We start from the raw sequence: 14,539 nt of genomic DNA on the forward strand, positions 1-14,539 counted from the left end.
GAGTACAAAATGTTCACACAACACACTGTTTATAGATTATTCAATACGTGCATAATATTTAAGAATTGAATCTATCCTCACCGAAAATGTAGAGGATAGACTTTTATTTTTACTTTATCGAACGTCTTTCTCGATAAAAAGCGCTCAAAAGTTAAAGGCGACGACCTTCAAATTTAAGACGTTTTATATGGAACTGTTCTTTTCACGTAAACACAATCTCATCTCTCTTTCATTATTAAGAAATTAAGAGTTTAAAGGGTTAATTCTTTAAACACTTTCAACTTTGAAGATGAACAATGCCCGTCATATGCAATATGTATAATATTCCGATTATTTAAATCGATTAACAAAAATTCTTATTAGAATTAAAGTAATATAAAGGCAAATTCATCTTCCATTGAATGCGTGTAGATTAAGCAGAAGAACATGTAGAGAACATGTAGACAATATGTAACAGCTACCCCAAAGGCGTTTACGTGACTAGGTATAAAGTGCGTATGAATTGTTAAGTTAAAGATTTGCTTTAAACCTGTAAAAAAGGTTCATCTTTTACACATAGAAAATACTATAATAAATTCGGTGTTCAGGACATGGTTTATGAATTAATATCTGTTAGCAAAATACATAACTTATTGTTGTGTATTGCATTTTACGACAGACAGAGTTGTATTTTTTAAAAAGTTACACCTTGTCAAAATTTCGTTGTGTTAATTTTGATTACGCAGCGCGGCTGCGGAGTAATAAGCAGTTTTTTTTACATTAATAACAAAACGTCGATCATGAATCCATGAGTCCATATGAATTTTCGGACAAAACTTTTCAAAATAAAATTTTTCAAAAATTCATTGGATTTCGACCTTTAGTTTACAAGTTACAGACGGCACTTTATAGGCGGCTTTCCGTCCACTCGGTTGCCTGTCGAATTGACTCCGTAGTGTAGTGGTGAACCCATGTTTCATCCATTTTCACGAGCATGTCGCATATGTGAAAATCTTTTTCATTTCATCGAAACGACATCAAAGACTCGACAACAGCGCTTTGAATCATCAACAAGGTGCTGTCAAAAGCCAGCAAACACGGCACCCGCTTCTAATAGACTGGACTGTTCATGTAAAATTGTATTTTTTCGATAGAGAAGCATCACTATAAGTCACTTGTGATAGACTAACCTTTAATTGTACCGACCGATTGAGGATGAATTTCTGAATATCTGATCTAAGTTTATCTATCTATCTGTCTGTCTGTCCGTATTTTTGCCTGCTTTTCTTGTGTTCAACCTACAGAACGCTACTTTTGAGATATTTTTGTATAATTTGATATAACGATGTATTTGAGGCGAACGCTATCGAATATGGTTCGGATCCGGCCATTCTTCCAACCACTTCTCATAAAATACGTCATATTGAAAAGTCATTCCGTATTAAGCGAACTGATGTAGGGTTTTCAATGGCGGGTCGTGTCTCATTCGATCTTATCACCAGTCCATGAGCAGTAGGTCTTGCAATGTATGTGTAGCTCCTACTTTCTAGTTTTTCATTCAACACTGTTAGACAATTCGTTTACAAGTTTAACGTTCTTAATGAATATGAATGAGAAAATATTTTCATTGAAAATGAAAAATTGTATTATCTGGGCCAGTGCAACGAACTCTGAGCGAACTCTTTATCGATTGATAAGAAATAACATAGACTGGCTATGAAAGGAGAAGCGTAAAGGAGTCATCCTTTGATCCTTATAAGAGTGCACGATAGTAATCTCAATGGTTGAGTTGCCAGACAGAATAGCATAACTTAGCATTATTTTGGTACCAATTATCCACTGTGTTATAAAAGGAATGATGCGAGTGACTTGGAAATTGAAGGAACTTATTCTAGAAGAGAAATTTTCGAATGCTCATTACATAAGGGCAACTAAGCTTTCAATTCCTTCCGTTTTTTTTGGAAACTTTCCAAATTATAGTTAGTTTCAAAGCAGTTACACAAAATCCCTGAATGTCAATCACGCGCTTACGGAAAGTGAAGTAATAATGACACAAGTCGATCGAACAATGTTGCTTATATGTCGCTTTATAATGTTATTGTTGCGAAAAGGCATAGGCATAGTGTTTAAAAAGTTTATTTATTAAAGGGCTCAATACTTTTTAAACGATTCATTATATTTATTAAAATGAAAATTACTCTTTAATTTTATCAATAATTATTTAATGCATAATAGATTAAAGGCATTAAATAAAAAATATTTTCCCATCTAATGCAATCACCGTTAACAACAGTTCTATTAATACTAATATTTAAAGTTAACAATTCGATTATTAATCTTACTTAATATTTTTTATTTTTCTTGTTTGTTGTTTTTTTTTTTTTTGTATTTTATTTAATCTCTAAGGTTAAACAAACAACAAAGTCTCACAAATTATGCATTTGTAGGAAAAAAATGTTTGCATTTGTTTTACATGCTTAGGTAGCAGATAGAGTTCTATTTATTTTTCACGTTACACCCCTACACATGTATTATATATCATACTAAACTTGTTATAGTACAAGTGCACCCATTACTGTACAATGAGCTTCTTAATTTCATTATACGATTTGTAATAGCACAAAATGAATGTTGATTTATTCATTTGTTTTGCTGTCCTTCCGTCCGCTCATATACATCTCTCTAAAACTATAAATTGGTTTATCTTTAAGGTGCGAAAAACTTGAATCGGCATTAAACAGTGTTTGGGCAAAAACTTTCAAAAATGGGCCAAAGGTTTTACTATGAATAACTTACGGTGTACGCAAGAGTTTTGAACAAGTATCGATATGAAAACTTTAACTTAAAGGAATGCTCGCGGGCTGAATGTTTGGCGGGCTGATGTTAGGTTGCTCTGAATCGTCGAATTAAAGACGAATCTCAAGCTAATCTGCCTGCTAGTCAAGTAAGAACGTAAAACACTAACAATTTCATATATCGAAAGGGGAAGTTCCAAACTGCCTACAAAGGCAATATAAATAAACATCACAAAAAAAATTTTATTATATTTTGCTCAGTTCTCGATCTGAAAATCATGAACCTTAGGATTCTATTAACAAATACAGCGACTTGACATCAAATCGAGTCAACTTTTGGTTGAAAAACAAAGCAGTCTTTGATCAGATCATGACGAGGCTGGGTGCCCAAGATTCGCCTGGAAGTCGCATATACTTTTCTTTCAAGTTTTTTACTATTGTTTGAATGTAAATCTCCTACAAAGCATATGTTATGCACATATACACACACATATGTGTGTGTATGTGTATATTCATTTTTCTAAAGATTTAAAATAGCCGTTAAATACGAGACTTGTATAAACATTCATTGTGTGGTTTGTAAATTTACGTTATTATGTTAAGGTCAAGGCAGCTCCCTCCAGTTCTCCCCGTGTAATTATGGAAGCGATTGAATGCTCAGAGATGTTTTCGTAGCACACAACTTAGTGATATACATTTAATAACACAAAAGACGTTTTAGTTTACTACTCATATTATTATTATTGTTGTTAGTACACAAAAAAAAAAATAAAAAAAAAAAAAACAAAAAATAAAAAAGCAAAGTGGTTGTAATATAATTTGTGTGTCTAGATATATTATTATTATAAAACTCGATATATATGAGGAAATAGAAATCATTTATAAAGCAACGGCAAAAAAAAAAAAAAAAAAAAAAAAAGAAAACCTTCAGTGAGGTTTCATTTTCAGTAAATATGTTGTATAGATATTTATTTCTATGCATTTATCCTCTAACTCATGGCTAAGAGGAGCGGGTTTATACTCTGTTTGGCTTTACATTGGAAAGCATAGACGCAAATGTAACAAATCGTATTCATTGTAAGGGTTTAATTACCGTAGATTCTAAAAATAAAAGATCATGAAAACCTATTATGTTTAATTACGTCATTCCATAAATAGTTCGGTCTCTTTTCTCTTAACGTTTTCTTTGTTTTGTTGCTCTTTTCTTTTTTTCTTATTTTTTTCTATTTTAGCCTTAGCGTTAATATCAATCAGCAGAATACTTCTTTCAAAGTAACTCTTATTAAAGGGCTTATATGAAGGTTTCTCGTCTGCTTTTTATTATCAGACCCAGGTCGGGTTCCTTCTGCTTTCTTCGTTCCCTTGATCAAAGTTTTCTCAAGTTATATATTCTCATGGCTAACACATGATCGTGGCTCGCTTTAGTCAGGCCCCTTTGTCGATGGGTTTCTAGCCATTTTCTTTTTCTTTTTTTTTGGCTCTATGCAGCCCTTGAACGTAGAAAGCAACTGAGATTTTATGTACGGACATGTCGCTTAAATAAGTGTCGATAAGTTTAACTTGATTTCGCTTTCAGTTTTTCAAATAACTTTTGTTTTTCTTTAAGGTTTATGGGATTTGTAGCAATGAAATGTACATTGATATATACGGTAAGATATAATCAAATCATCGCATGTAACTATATGCCTGACTATGTAATTAAATTCATTTACAATTATAATTATATTCCGAGTTTCAAAAAAAAAAAAAAAAAAAAAATGGAGCATTTTTAATAAAACGATATAAATAAATGTGCTTAAGGCATTTTTTCATTAATTAAAAAAATAAGGAAATATTAGCAAGCATTTATAAATCTTTTTACATACGATAAAATATACGAGGGGTATCCATCAACGAGCAGACGAGTAGATTGAACTTACATACGATTTGAAAATTGATAACTGTACTCAGTTGATAGAGAAATCATATAAAGATCGAATGTAAGAATAATCTATATATCTATATATATACACAAATTTTTTCTATACCCTACACCACTTATAGCGCAAAGCTACATTAAGTTTACCCGGTTGTGTATACAGCACCATGAAGCACTTCAGCTAGACCCACATTTTATTATACCGATCGATTCAGAATCAATTTCTGCATCGGTTTAAGTATGTCCGTCCATCCATCTGATATCTGCCCATATAAACTTATGTTTAATCGACTGATCGCAATTTTGATGAAATTTGGTGCACCGAAGTTTTTTGATCCGAGGGCAAACGCTGTTAAACGGTATTAAATCTAATATTTTTTCGACCGCTTCCCATACCACACCTCCGGGGAAATAGTGTAGTGTACTTAATATTGAGGACCACTATAATGTTCTTATATATTTCCTATTGTTTTACGACAGTCTAAGGCCTGTCATGCATAGAGTCTGGCTCTGGCTTTTCGAGTTCAATGATTTGAATTTAAGTTATGAGCTGACTCTTCACTAAATTAAATTATGAGTGTTTTTTCTCTTTCTTTACAGTTAAAAAGCCATATTCTCAGTGAAAGGCATAACTCATTTATTATTTTTTCTTTTCCTTAATTTCGAAATGTTATTAAAATCGTTTTGATTTATATGCGATTCGAAATATTTTCATAGCTAAACTTTCCGTAAGTGTCTTGAAACATTGTCGTCGATGATCAATACTAAGGTGCGGCAGCTGCCAAATGCCGTTTTTGGAGTACATTAGAACTATGATTTCTTTTACCCTCTACAAAAGTTCTCTATGAGAAATACGCACATAAGGAATGTATATATACATATATATACATATATATACATATATATATATATATATACTGTTACCGTGTGTCTATGTATATATATATATCCATATAATTTATATGTAAACGCCATTTTTTAATAGCAATTTCCTAACGTGATCTTACAAAAAGGGAAACCAGTATTTTTCTACGTAGTATTATAAACAAAACAGCAAAAAAAAAAGAACGTATATAATATATATATATATATATATATGTATATATATGCATCTAGAAAAATACAAACAGAAAACATAAAATGGAAAACTAGATGGGCCGCTTAATGTATAGAAAACATTCCTATCAACGGTTTTACTATAAAGTCAAAACGCAAGCATTCTCATACTTGCATCTACATATATATAGATATATATATATATATATACATGCATATATATATATATATATACATGCATATATATGCAGTAAACTGCAACAACCTTTGAGTCTTTCGCTTTTTACCATCCTTGGTAGAAAAAAAAGCAAAAAAAAAGCAAAAAAAATAAATAAATAAATAAAAGCAAAAAGGAAACAAAAAGCAAAAATAACTCTTTTAGTAAACGTTGTGCTAACACACCGCGCAAAAAGACCAACACTAAGCCAAGTCAACTCACGACACCTCACTATGAAAAGCACAAAAAGAATTGCAACACAAGACACTCTTACAACAAATTAAAATGGCTCGATAATCATGGCCCAGCAGAACCCAGAGCCTGTATAATCAAATACAAGCAAACGTATAGATGCATAACTGCAGAACTAGACAATGTCCACATGCATACAAACAAATATATATATATATATATATATATATATATAGTCATAGTATAGGCAAGTACTAACACCCATTATAATGGTACACATTTAGTTACAAGCACGCATACCTTCAATGACTGTATATAGAATATATATATATATATAAAAATATATATATATATAAATATATTATATAGTCCATTGACTATTGCACATATCTGTATATGTAGTGTCCAGAATTAAGCAGCGATCCTACCGTTGTTTTTGTTGCTGCTTTATAAATATACAAATTACACGTAGCTGTATAAAGTGTAGAATTTGCCTTAGCTTTGCTTTAAGGTTTATGCAAAAAATTTTTACTTTTCCTTCTTTTCTTTGCCAAATGCTCTCTTGTTCGCTTCTTTTCTTTTCTTTTTTTTTTTTTTATTTTCTTTCATTTTTTCATGTTTTTTCTTTTCTTTTATTTGCTCGTCATGAATTGCTTGGTGTGAGAAGGAGAAGGAAGTGGCTAATGACTTGCTTGCGTTGCCTCAAGAAATCAGTAAAAAGATAATAAAGAAAAAATTATTATTTAAAAGAAAAAGAAGGGATTGTGCCACGACTTTGCAATAATAAGGAAATAATTTCTAACTAATTTGCTTACAGTAGGAAAAGGCCTCACTTAACGGATATTATGTTTATTTCTTTTGCTAAAACAATACACGCATAAACTGACTTTTAATGAACCATGACTTTGAAGATCCTTAGGTCATCAATATTTAAAGAAAAAAATAAAATAAAAATTATTACATGCGCACTATCCAACATCTTTCTATTTTTGAGCTAAGCAAATGAAAAACAAGGAAAACCTGCAACCACATAATGTGATAGGAATTTCAGGTATCCATCGCATCCGAGGAAATTTTACTCGCCTTCGTGACCACTTCAAACAACATAACAACATATGCATTCTCAACAGTATTCATAATGTCATATAACATCATATATTATATCTAAACTGATAATGTATTCGATTATTCAGCTTTCGAAGCGAGCGCACAAAAAGAAACAAAATTCGTTTTAAAATGAATTTTAAATACTTCAAATACCCCAAGAATTGTAATAATTGCCTATACAAGGCCACATAATGCACAAGCCATGAGCGGAATGTGATGCTAAATGTTCCGATCAGATTTTGTTAAGTTGTTGGACGTGTATCAAAGATGATTTTTTATTAACTACAAAATAATTAATGGATTTTTATTAAACTTATTTTAAATGGCTCAACCTAATCTCTAAGTTTATGATCAAATATGATTTTGCTCATTTTCTAGTTTTGCGATCGTATCAGTTCCCGAAACAGATACCAGACAGACAGACAAATGGACAGACATATAAAACCAAATTGATTAAGGCCGATTAAGAAGGCCGAAAGAAGATTGCTACACATACAACAAAACACAATCGCTATTTATAAATTCTGATATGATTTTTTGGACTTGAGAAACTATTCGGAAGGTCAGAATAACATCTCGCGATACCCCTGAGTCTAATATTCCACTGAATTAAGTACACATTGATTCAATAGGCTAGCACTTCTCTTACTACAGCACGCCTTAGATGGATCTTAGGAAATTTTTAATTACCTGGAGACAAGCCAGTTAAATATATATTTGCCTCAACTCATCCTACGCAAAGCCAACCGATTATTGTAAGACGATTAAGCGAAACTACTTTCGTCATCTCTTCTCTTTTCCTTTGTTTGTAGCCCTCTTCATTGAGCGAAGCCGAGGAAGTTTCAAGGGACATACGCAGATGATTGCGAAACTAAATAAAAAGTGATTTGTTTTTTGCACCCTACACCACTTGTGGTACTACATTATTTAGTTTAGGTTTATGCGGATGTACGCAACATGTACGCAAGATGGCTTGAAACAGGCCCACCTTGTATTGTAACCGATCCAATCAGAATCACTTTGGAAATTGACCTAAGTGTGTTTGTCCGTCTGTTCGTCATTGGTTTTAGTTTTCAATATACAGGTACAAATTGATAGCAGACTATAAATTCTTGGCTGTCATCGCGTTGCGATACCAGACCATTTGGACGTAAATGCCATAAACGAAAGCAAAAAGGGCTCATTCAGCCATTCTTTCATTCTTTACCCCATGCCAAATATCTCAGAAATTTAATAAAATATAATATACTATATCTAGAACTCCGGTACCTCTGGTATCTATGGCTGTCGACGTGGAATGCGCAATCGACTCGACCAAAATTGGCGTCGAGTTTATTCGAAAGCGTAAACCGTTAACCGACGCCTACTCTCAATCTCAATGCCCGTCCGTCCGTCTTCCATTCATCTTTTTTTCTGGAACTCTTTGTTATCATAGAGATTGTTAGTGAACAAGAAAAACTAAAACTTGCTGCATTTACACTTAGTTAATGGTTACAGATCAAGCATGAAAAAGTGCCAATCATAGATGCTTAAGATACGCTTTATGGTAGATAATAATGAAATAGCAATTATGATGAATTGTTCACAACTTGAACTTTTCAAATTCAACTTGAACGTGTATGAAAAAACTATCACTGACACGTGTCAGCGAGTGAAAGGGAGATGATAGGACACTGTAAAAATCTTACCCTAATCAAGAGTCGGGAGGGTTCGCAAAAATGTTTTGCAAAAAGCAAAAAAAGCAATAATTCCAAGCTTTCGGTGATGTAAATAAAGAGAAAAGAAGAGGCATACAAATGTATGCCGGGCAAAACATATTGTTAGTAAGCTGTGTGGTATTTATTTTCATTTATTGCACCTTTTTTGTTATTGCCGCATCTTACATCCCACTCCGAGAGAGAGCAAGTTAGCGGAAACCCACCGGTAGCCAAAAATAACAACTCTTTTCGCTTCGTCTCTGAAATTTTCTAGTCCTCATGCTTGAACTTGAGTATTTTTCTTTTTGTCTCCTTCTTTTGTTCTTTTTTGTTTTGTCTGTCTTTTTAAAACCATAAAAACTGGCAGTAACACCCCCTTCTGCCTGTTTTGCTTGATTCTGAAATTTTTCTTTTTTTTTTTTTTTTTTGCAGTATTTCTCTCTAACCTGTTTTTATTTTCTGTAATAACATTTTGCTTTTAGTTTATATCAGTCAGAGTACTCTTGTTCTTCTTGTTCTTTGGTCATTATATTCTATACAATTGTGGGAATATTTACCAATGCTTGTTTAATACTTAAACAGTAATAAAAGTAATAAGTGTGTACTGTGTCGCTTTTGAAAACAAAATAACAAAAAAACAAAAAAATAAACCTTGATCTTGATCTCAAATACATAAGAGCGCTTACCTACAAATGTTTATATAAAAAAAAAAAAAAAAACAAACAAACAAACAAACAAAACAAAAAAAAAATAGAGAAAAAAAACAATGTACTCGTATTTATACTCACTCATACCTATGTATGTGCAAATGTTAGTCAGACAAACTTTAAGTTAGGCGGCCGCACAAAATAAAGCTTGATATTTAAGTACCCCTTCTTATGTGCATGCATGCATGCATGCATGCATGCATGTGCGCATGAATTTGTGTAATACTGTATTGTAGGTATGCATGTATGCACATATGCATGTATATATGTATGTATCTATATACATTTTGATATGTACGCGCGATCGCACAACAATATATATATATATATGTATGTGCGTTTGTGTGTGGGCCTCGCATGCTATCGATAACATTTGTTGTTAATACTTATTGCAAAATTTTTGCATACACCTATGAAATATATTTTATATATGAAAATAATACGTTTTTATGCATCACTTTACGGTTTTATGCGGCCATTTACGGAATTTTACAACGTTGTAAGTTTTCGCATGCTCTCTATGTATGTACATAAATTTTGATCGCATTTGCGATCATTTTTAAACCAAAGCCCATGAATGCAATTTCAAGTTTTTAACCTTGTGTCTTGGCATTTGAGTTTGTTTTTTTTTTTTTTTTTTTTTTTGTTTTTTTTTTTTCATTTTTTTTTGCTTTTTTTTTTTTTTTCGGTTTTTTTTTTTTTTTGTTTTTTTTTTTTTGGTTTTTGCAGTTTCATTTTTATTGTATAATTATTTCTCCTTTAAATTTATATATTCTCTCATGATATAATTGAACTATTGTTAAATGAAATTACAAACTATGTTATTATAGACGAAAGGAACGATCGAAAGGAATGAGGGAATTCTGAAATCCTTTATTTTTCCTGCTCCTTTCTACGAACTCCCTTCCCCCCGGCCACCCAAAAGTTACATTAACTCATTTTAACATATCATGCCATTCAATGAGTACATGCATCCTAATTCCTTGAAAGATTTGCTAAAAATTTTTTGTATTTTCAAAATGATGAAAAAAAAGAAGCTAATTATTTCTGAGCACTAAGAACGAGCTTAAACGGCAACAGGTACACAAGGTGTTAGCCACTTGTTCCAAAATTATTAGAAGCCAAGGCATAAGTCAGACTATATCTTGAATCGTGACATACGCACAACTCGAAACAACTCGAAAAAGCCCAAAAAACACCCGTAAAACAGTGTTTAGTCACAGAATAAGTTCCCGTAAACAAGCCGACGCAAATGCTATCAAATTGTACTCTCTGTAAAATGCAAAGAAAATTGAATTTTACAACAACAACGAATGCATATGAAGTTACTCTGCAAATGTAAACAATTGCATGTGCAGGGCAAATGTAAACAAAATTGGAATTTGCGAAAACGTTCGCAACATTAACTTACTTGTAATTCGTATTCATTGATTGGCATTTTCATTCATTCCGAAAATTTTGTAATTAACTTATGAAAGTCAAATGATATATTTACCGTAAAATCTAAACATTTTCTCAATTGTTTTCTCTAATGGATTATTTAGTCAATATAACTTCCGACTTTCGCATATTACTTGTGAAGGTTTAAGTTAAATTACTTAATTGCACTCGATCAATAAACAGTTACTCATTCGCTCATTTATTTATTACATATATTTGCAAGACCAATGAAGTCTACGTGGGGAAGAAATTTCAATTCTTTTCACATGGTTCTTGAAGTATATTTTTTTTCAAAATTTATCTTTTCCGGTCATTAAAAAACAACATTTGCGGGAAACGTTAGTATTTTACTTTAAAATAGGAAGCTTAGATAGCAAAATAACATTCAATTCAACATGAGTACTCTTTCTAGCAGCCAAGCACCAACAAAGTTCGTCATCTACTTACTATATATGACTTCTATCTCATTTTTGGCAGTAAAACGGCTTCCAAAAACAAATGGACGCGCGGACACATACGAATAATGCTAATTATATATTATATATAGAACCTTTCCGGATATATATAGGTGCTAGAAGCAAAGAACAACTTTCATAAACGCCTATATTGTAACACTTTATAGCTAAGAGTCTTTGATGATTTATTCAATTATCTTATCTTATACAGAATTTTTAAGTGAGAGTATTAAATGCGAGTATTATTATATAAATTTTGAAATATTTTAAGCAAATACATATAAAATCATGTAGGATACTCAACGGTTAAGTTAACCGATCTGTTGAAATGTTTCTTCATTTTTCATATAAACAATTTTTTTATTAGACATAAGCCGAGAAGCACTTCGGACAAAAACCAAATGAATAACATAACATCTGTTGGCAGTATTCACTGTATTTTAAGTCTGGCAATGCTATTTATAGCTGAGACATCAACTGTTTTAAATCTTTTAAACTGAAGCAAAGACAAACATCTCGAATTTTTAAACCATTTTACTCGTAACACAGACGCACAGTGCGGGCAACACAAAAACTTACTTTAGAAACTATGCCTAACCAGTCAGCCAAGGCCGATAACTAATTACCCGTACACCGGTTCGGCTTTTTGTATTAATATATCAAAGCTTATATATGTGCAAGCATGATTTTCATGCAAGCTCTTATATGGGATCAAATGCAAATTAAGTGGACCTATGAAATCAACATTTTTTAGGGTTACTTTATTTGCCAAATTACTGCTATTGATCAATTTTTAGCATAAAATATTGAAAATTCGAAATTTTTGCAACATGAAACTTATATTTCATGAGGATTTTTTATACTCTTTGGGTTATAGAATGAACGATCCTTGTCCCTGAAATTTTATAAAGTTAATTTTCATGCTATTGCTGTTCCGGACTAATTTCCACCATGGCCTGTGATAAATTCTGGCCAAATAAATGCTTACCGTTCATTAAAACGTTTGTATGGCGGGGGGTCTGAAAAACAGACCTACACGTTCTAAATTTGGTGAAGGCAAAGAACACGTTCTAAATTTGGTAGAAGGCTTAGTTGTTTCGTAGAAATGTTTATATATGGGAGGGTTCAAAAACTTGATGCATCCGATCCAAATTTTCCACCTCAATTTAAAATGGCGAAATTTTACTACTTAGCGATTTTTATTGAAAAATTGGAATTTTTTTCAAAGTAAGGCGTCACGAGGGAATTAACGGAACGGTAGAATTTGATGCTGATTCAAGCATACATATATTCTTTACAAGGCTTCTGATGCTTCCTTCTGAATGTTGTGCACATTTTGACAAATGAATATGTCCCTCATCCCTCGATCTAGTCAAACTAACATGTTCGCGATGTTTGTGTTTTGCAGTGATTGTTGTTTCAGTCGATTCAGATATTTAGTTTATTTAGTATTTAAACAGAGAGAAAGAGATAGAAAGAGGTTCACCTCCATCTCAAGGAAACCCAAGACAATACGGTATTAGATTTCAGAAGTTTCAGCTTCAGTCATACCCTATGCCTTGTGTTTATTAAAAATCTCATGCATGCAATGAATCCAAATCAAAAATCACCCGAATGAAACAAACCGTTCGATGAGTTTTGAACGGAGCCCGACAAACAATTCAAAAACCAAAATAACTTATTTATATTCATATCAAACAGAGGTATTTTCCCACACAAAAATTCACAAGTAAAATTGATCTTGTTTTTGTTCGTTGTGTCCCAAAAAATTCATAATGAAAAAATACTTTGCCTTGTTCAAGAAAATATCATATAAAAAGTCATAGAAACACGGAAAAGAAAATAATAAAACACTTGGGAAATAAGGCTTTATATGGAAAGTGGTCGAAAAAGAGCTTCGATCCTAACTACTGTCGATAGCGTTCATACTTGTCTGCGATCTGTAGGTTGAATACAACAAAACAATTCCAATGGACGGATAGATAAACTTGGAACGGATTTGGAAAGCTTTTCTGCAACAATACGTATAATAAATGGTGGACCTATTTCAAGTTCTTCTGGATGTTGCATACATCCGCCCAAACTTAATATACCTTTGCATCATAAGCGATGTAGGCTATAAAAATATTATTATTTTGGCAACTAAGAATACACTCTGTAATTCTCTAAACGCAATAGAAACATATTCCTTGTGTAAGCCCCTGGATAACTTTAATTTTATAAAAAAAAAATTAATATATGACATAATTGCAATGATTTACGAACACGTCATAAAACGTATTTAAACAACTGTCATTATCATTACTGAATACTGGACATTGAGGAATATTTTTAAAAATCTGGCACCAAATTATTGCATAAAAACTTGGTAGCACTTCCCAGTTGCAATTGCCCATAAGCGTGCAAATAAAATTGTTTTTGTTTCTATTATGGTTTAAAATGCAAACTGACAATTGCCGTTTATTTAACAGTTCGCTCCAATCGTTCATAAAACTCTATTAGTAGAATATAATCAAAATTAAAACAAAAAAAGGTTGATTTTAAAATAGAAACCAATTTTGTAAATAAGTGAATTAAATTTTGTTCTTGCAAGCAGCCGCCAACAACCGCGTGCCATTACAAATAATGAAGCTTTTTATAATAACGATAGAAACTTTAGAACCTGGTCAAACAACTCATCGTGAAAAAGTTCAAAATAGTAATTTGTTTCAAGCATTTTGAATATATACATATATATATATCCATAAGATCTGTGCATATGCATATATGTATTTATTTTAATGAAAACGAAATTCATGCATTCGGAGAGTAAAACCGATAATTTAATATAATAAATGATATTATTTAAACCATTAGATATTCTAGGAATAAAAACTAAACGAATATGATGTAATTATGAAAAAGATAGTAGAAAATGTTCATACATCACTATCTGCATAAATATATTTGAATCCAAATTGAATTTTTTTTTTTTTT

At 31.8% G+C, this 14,539-nt stretch overlaps 1 protein-coding gene across 3 annotated transcripts in view; it reads left to right on the forward strand.

The window, feature by feature from the left end:
- Positions 1–14,539, forward strand: part of LOC119644652 (transcriptional regulator ovo) — a 66,317-nt gene that overhangs the window by 45,417 nt on the left and 6,361 nt on the right. Inside the window, exon 1 of one of the 3 annotated variants that reach the window (XM_038044309.1) lies at positions 14,183–14,261. The exons of the other annotated variants lie outside the window; for them this stretch is intronic. Coding sequence (XP_037900237.1) covers positions 14,189–14,261 — 73 coding nt within the window. The 5' untranslated portion in view covers positions 14,183–14,188. Of the gene's footprint in view, positions 1–14,182; positions 14,262–14,539 lie in introns of those variants that run through there. 3 annotated transcript variants of the gene reach the window in all.

This window comes from Glossina fuscipes, unplaced genomic scaffold (assembly GCF_014805625.2).
Source record: "Glossina fuscipes isolate IAEA_lab_2018 unplaced genomic scaffold, Yale_Gfus_2 0, whole genome shotgun sequence".
Lineage (NCBI taxonomy): Eukaryota > Metazoa > Arthropoda > Insecta > Diptera > Glossinidae > Glossina > Glossina fuscipes.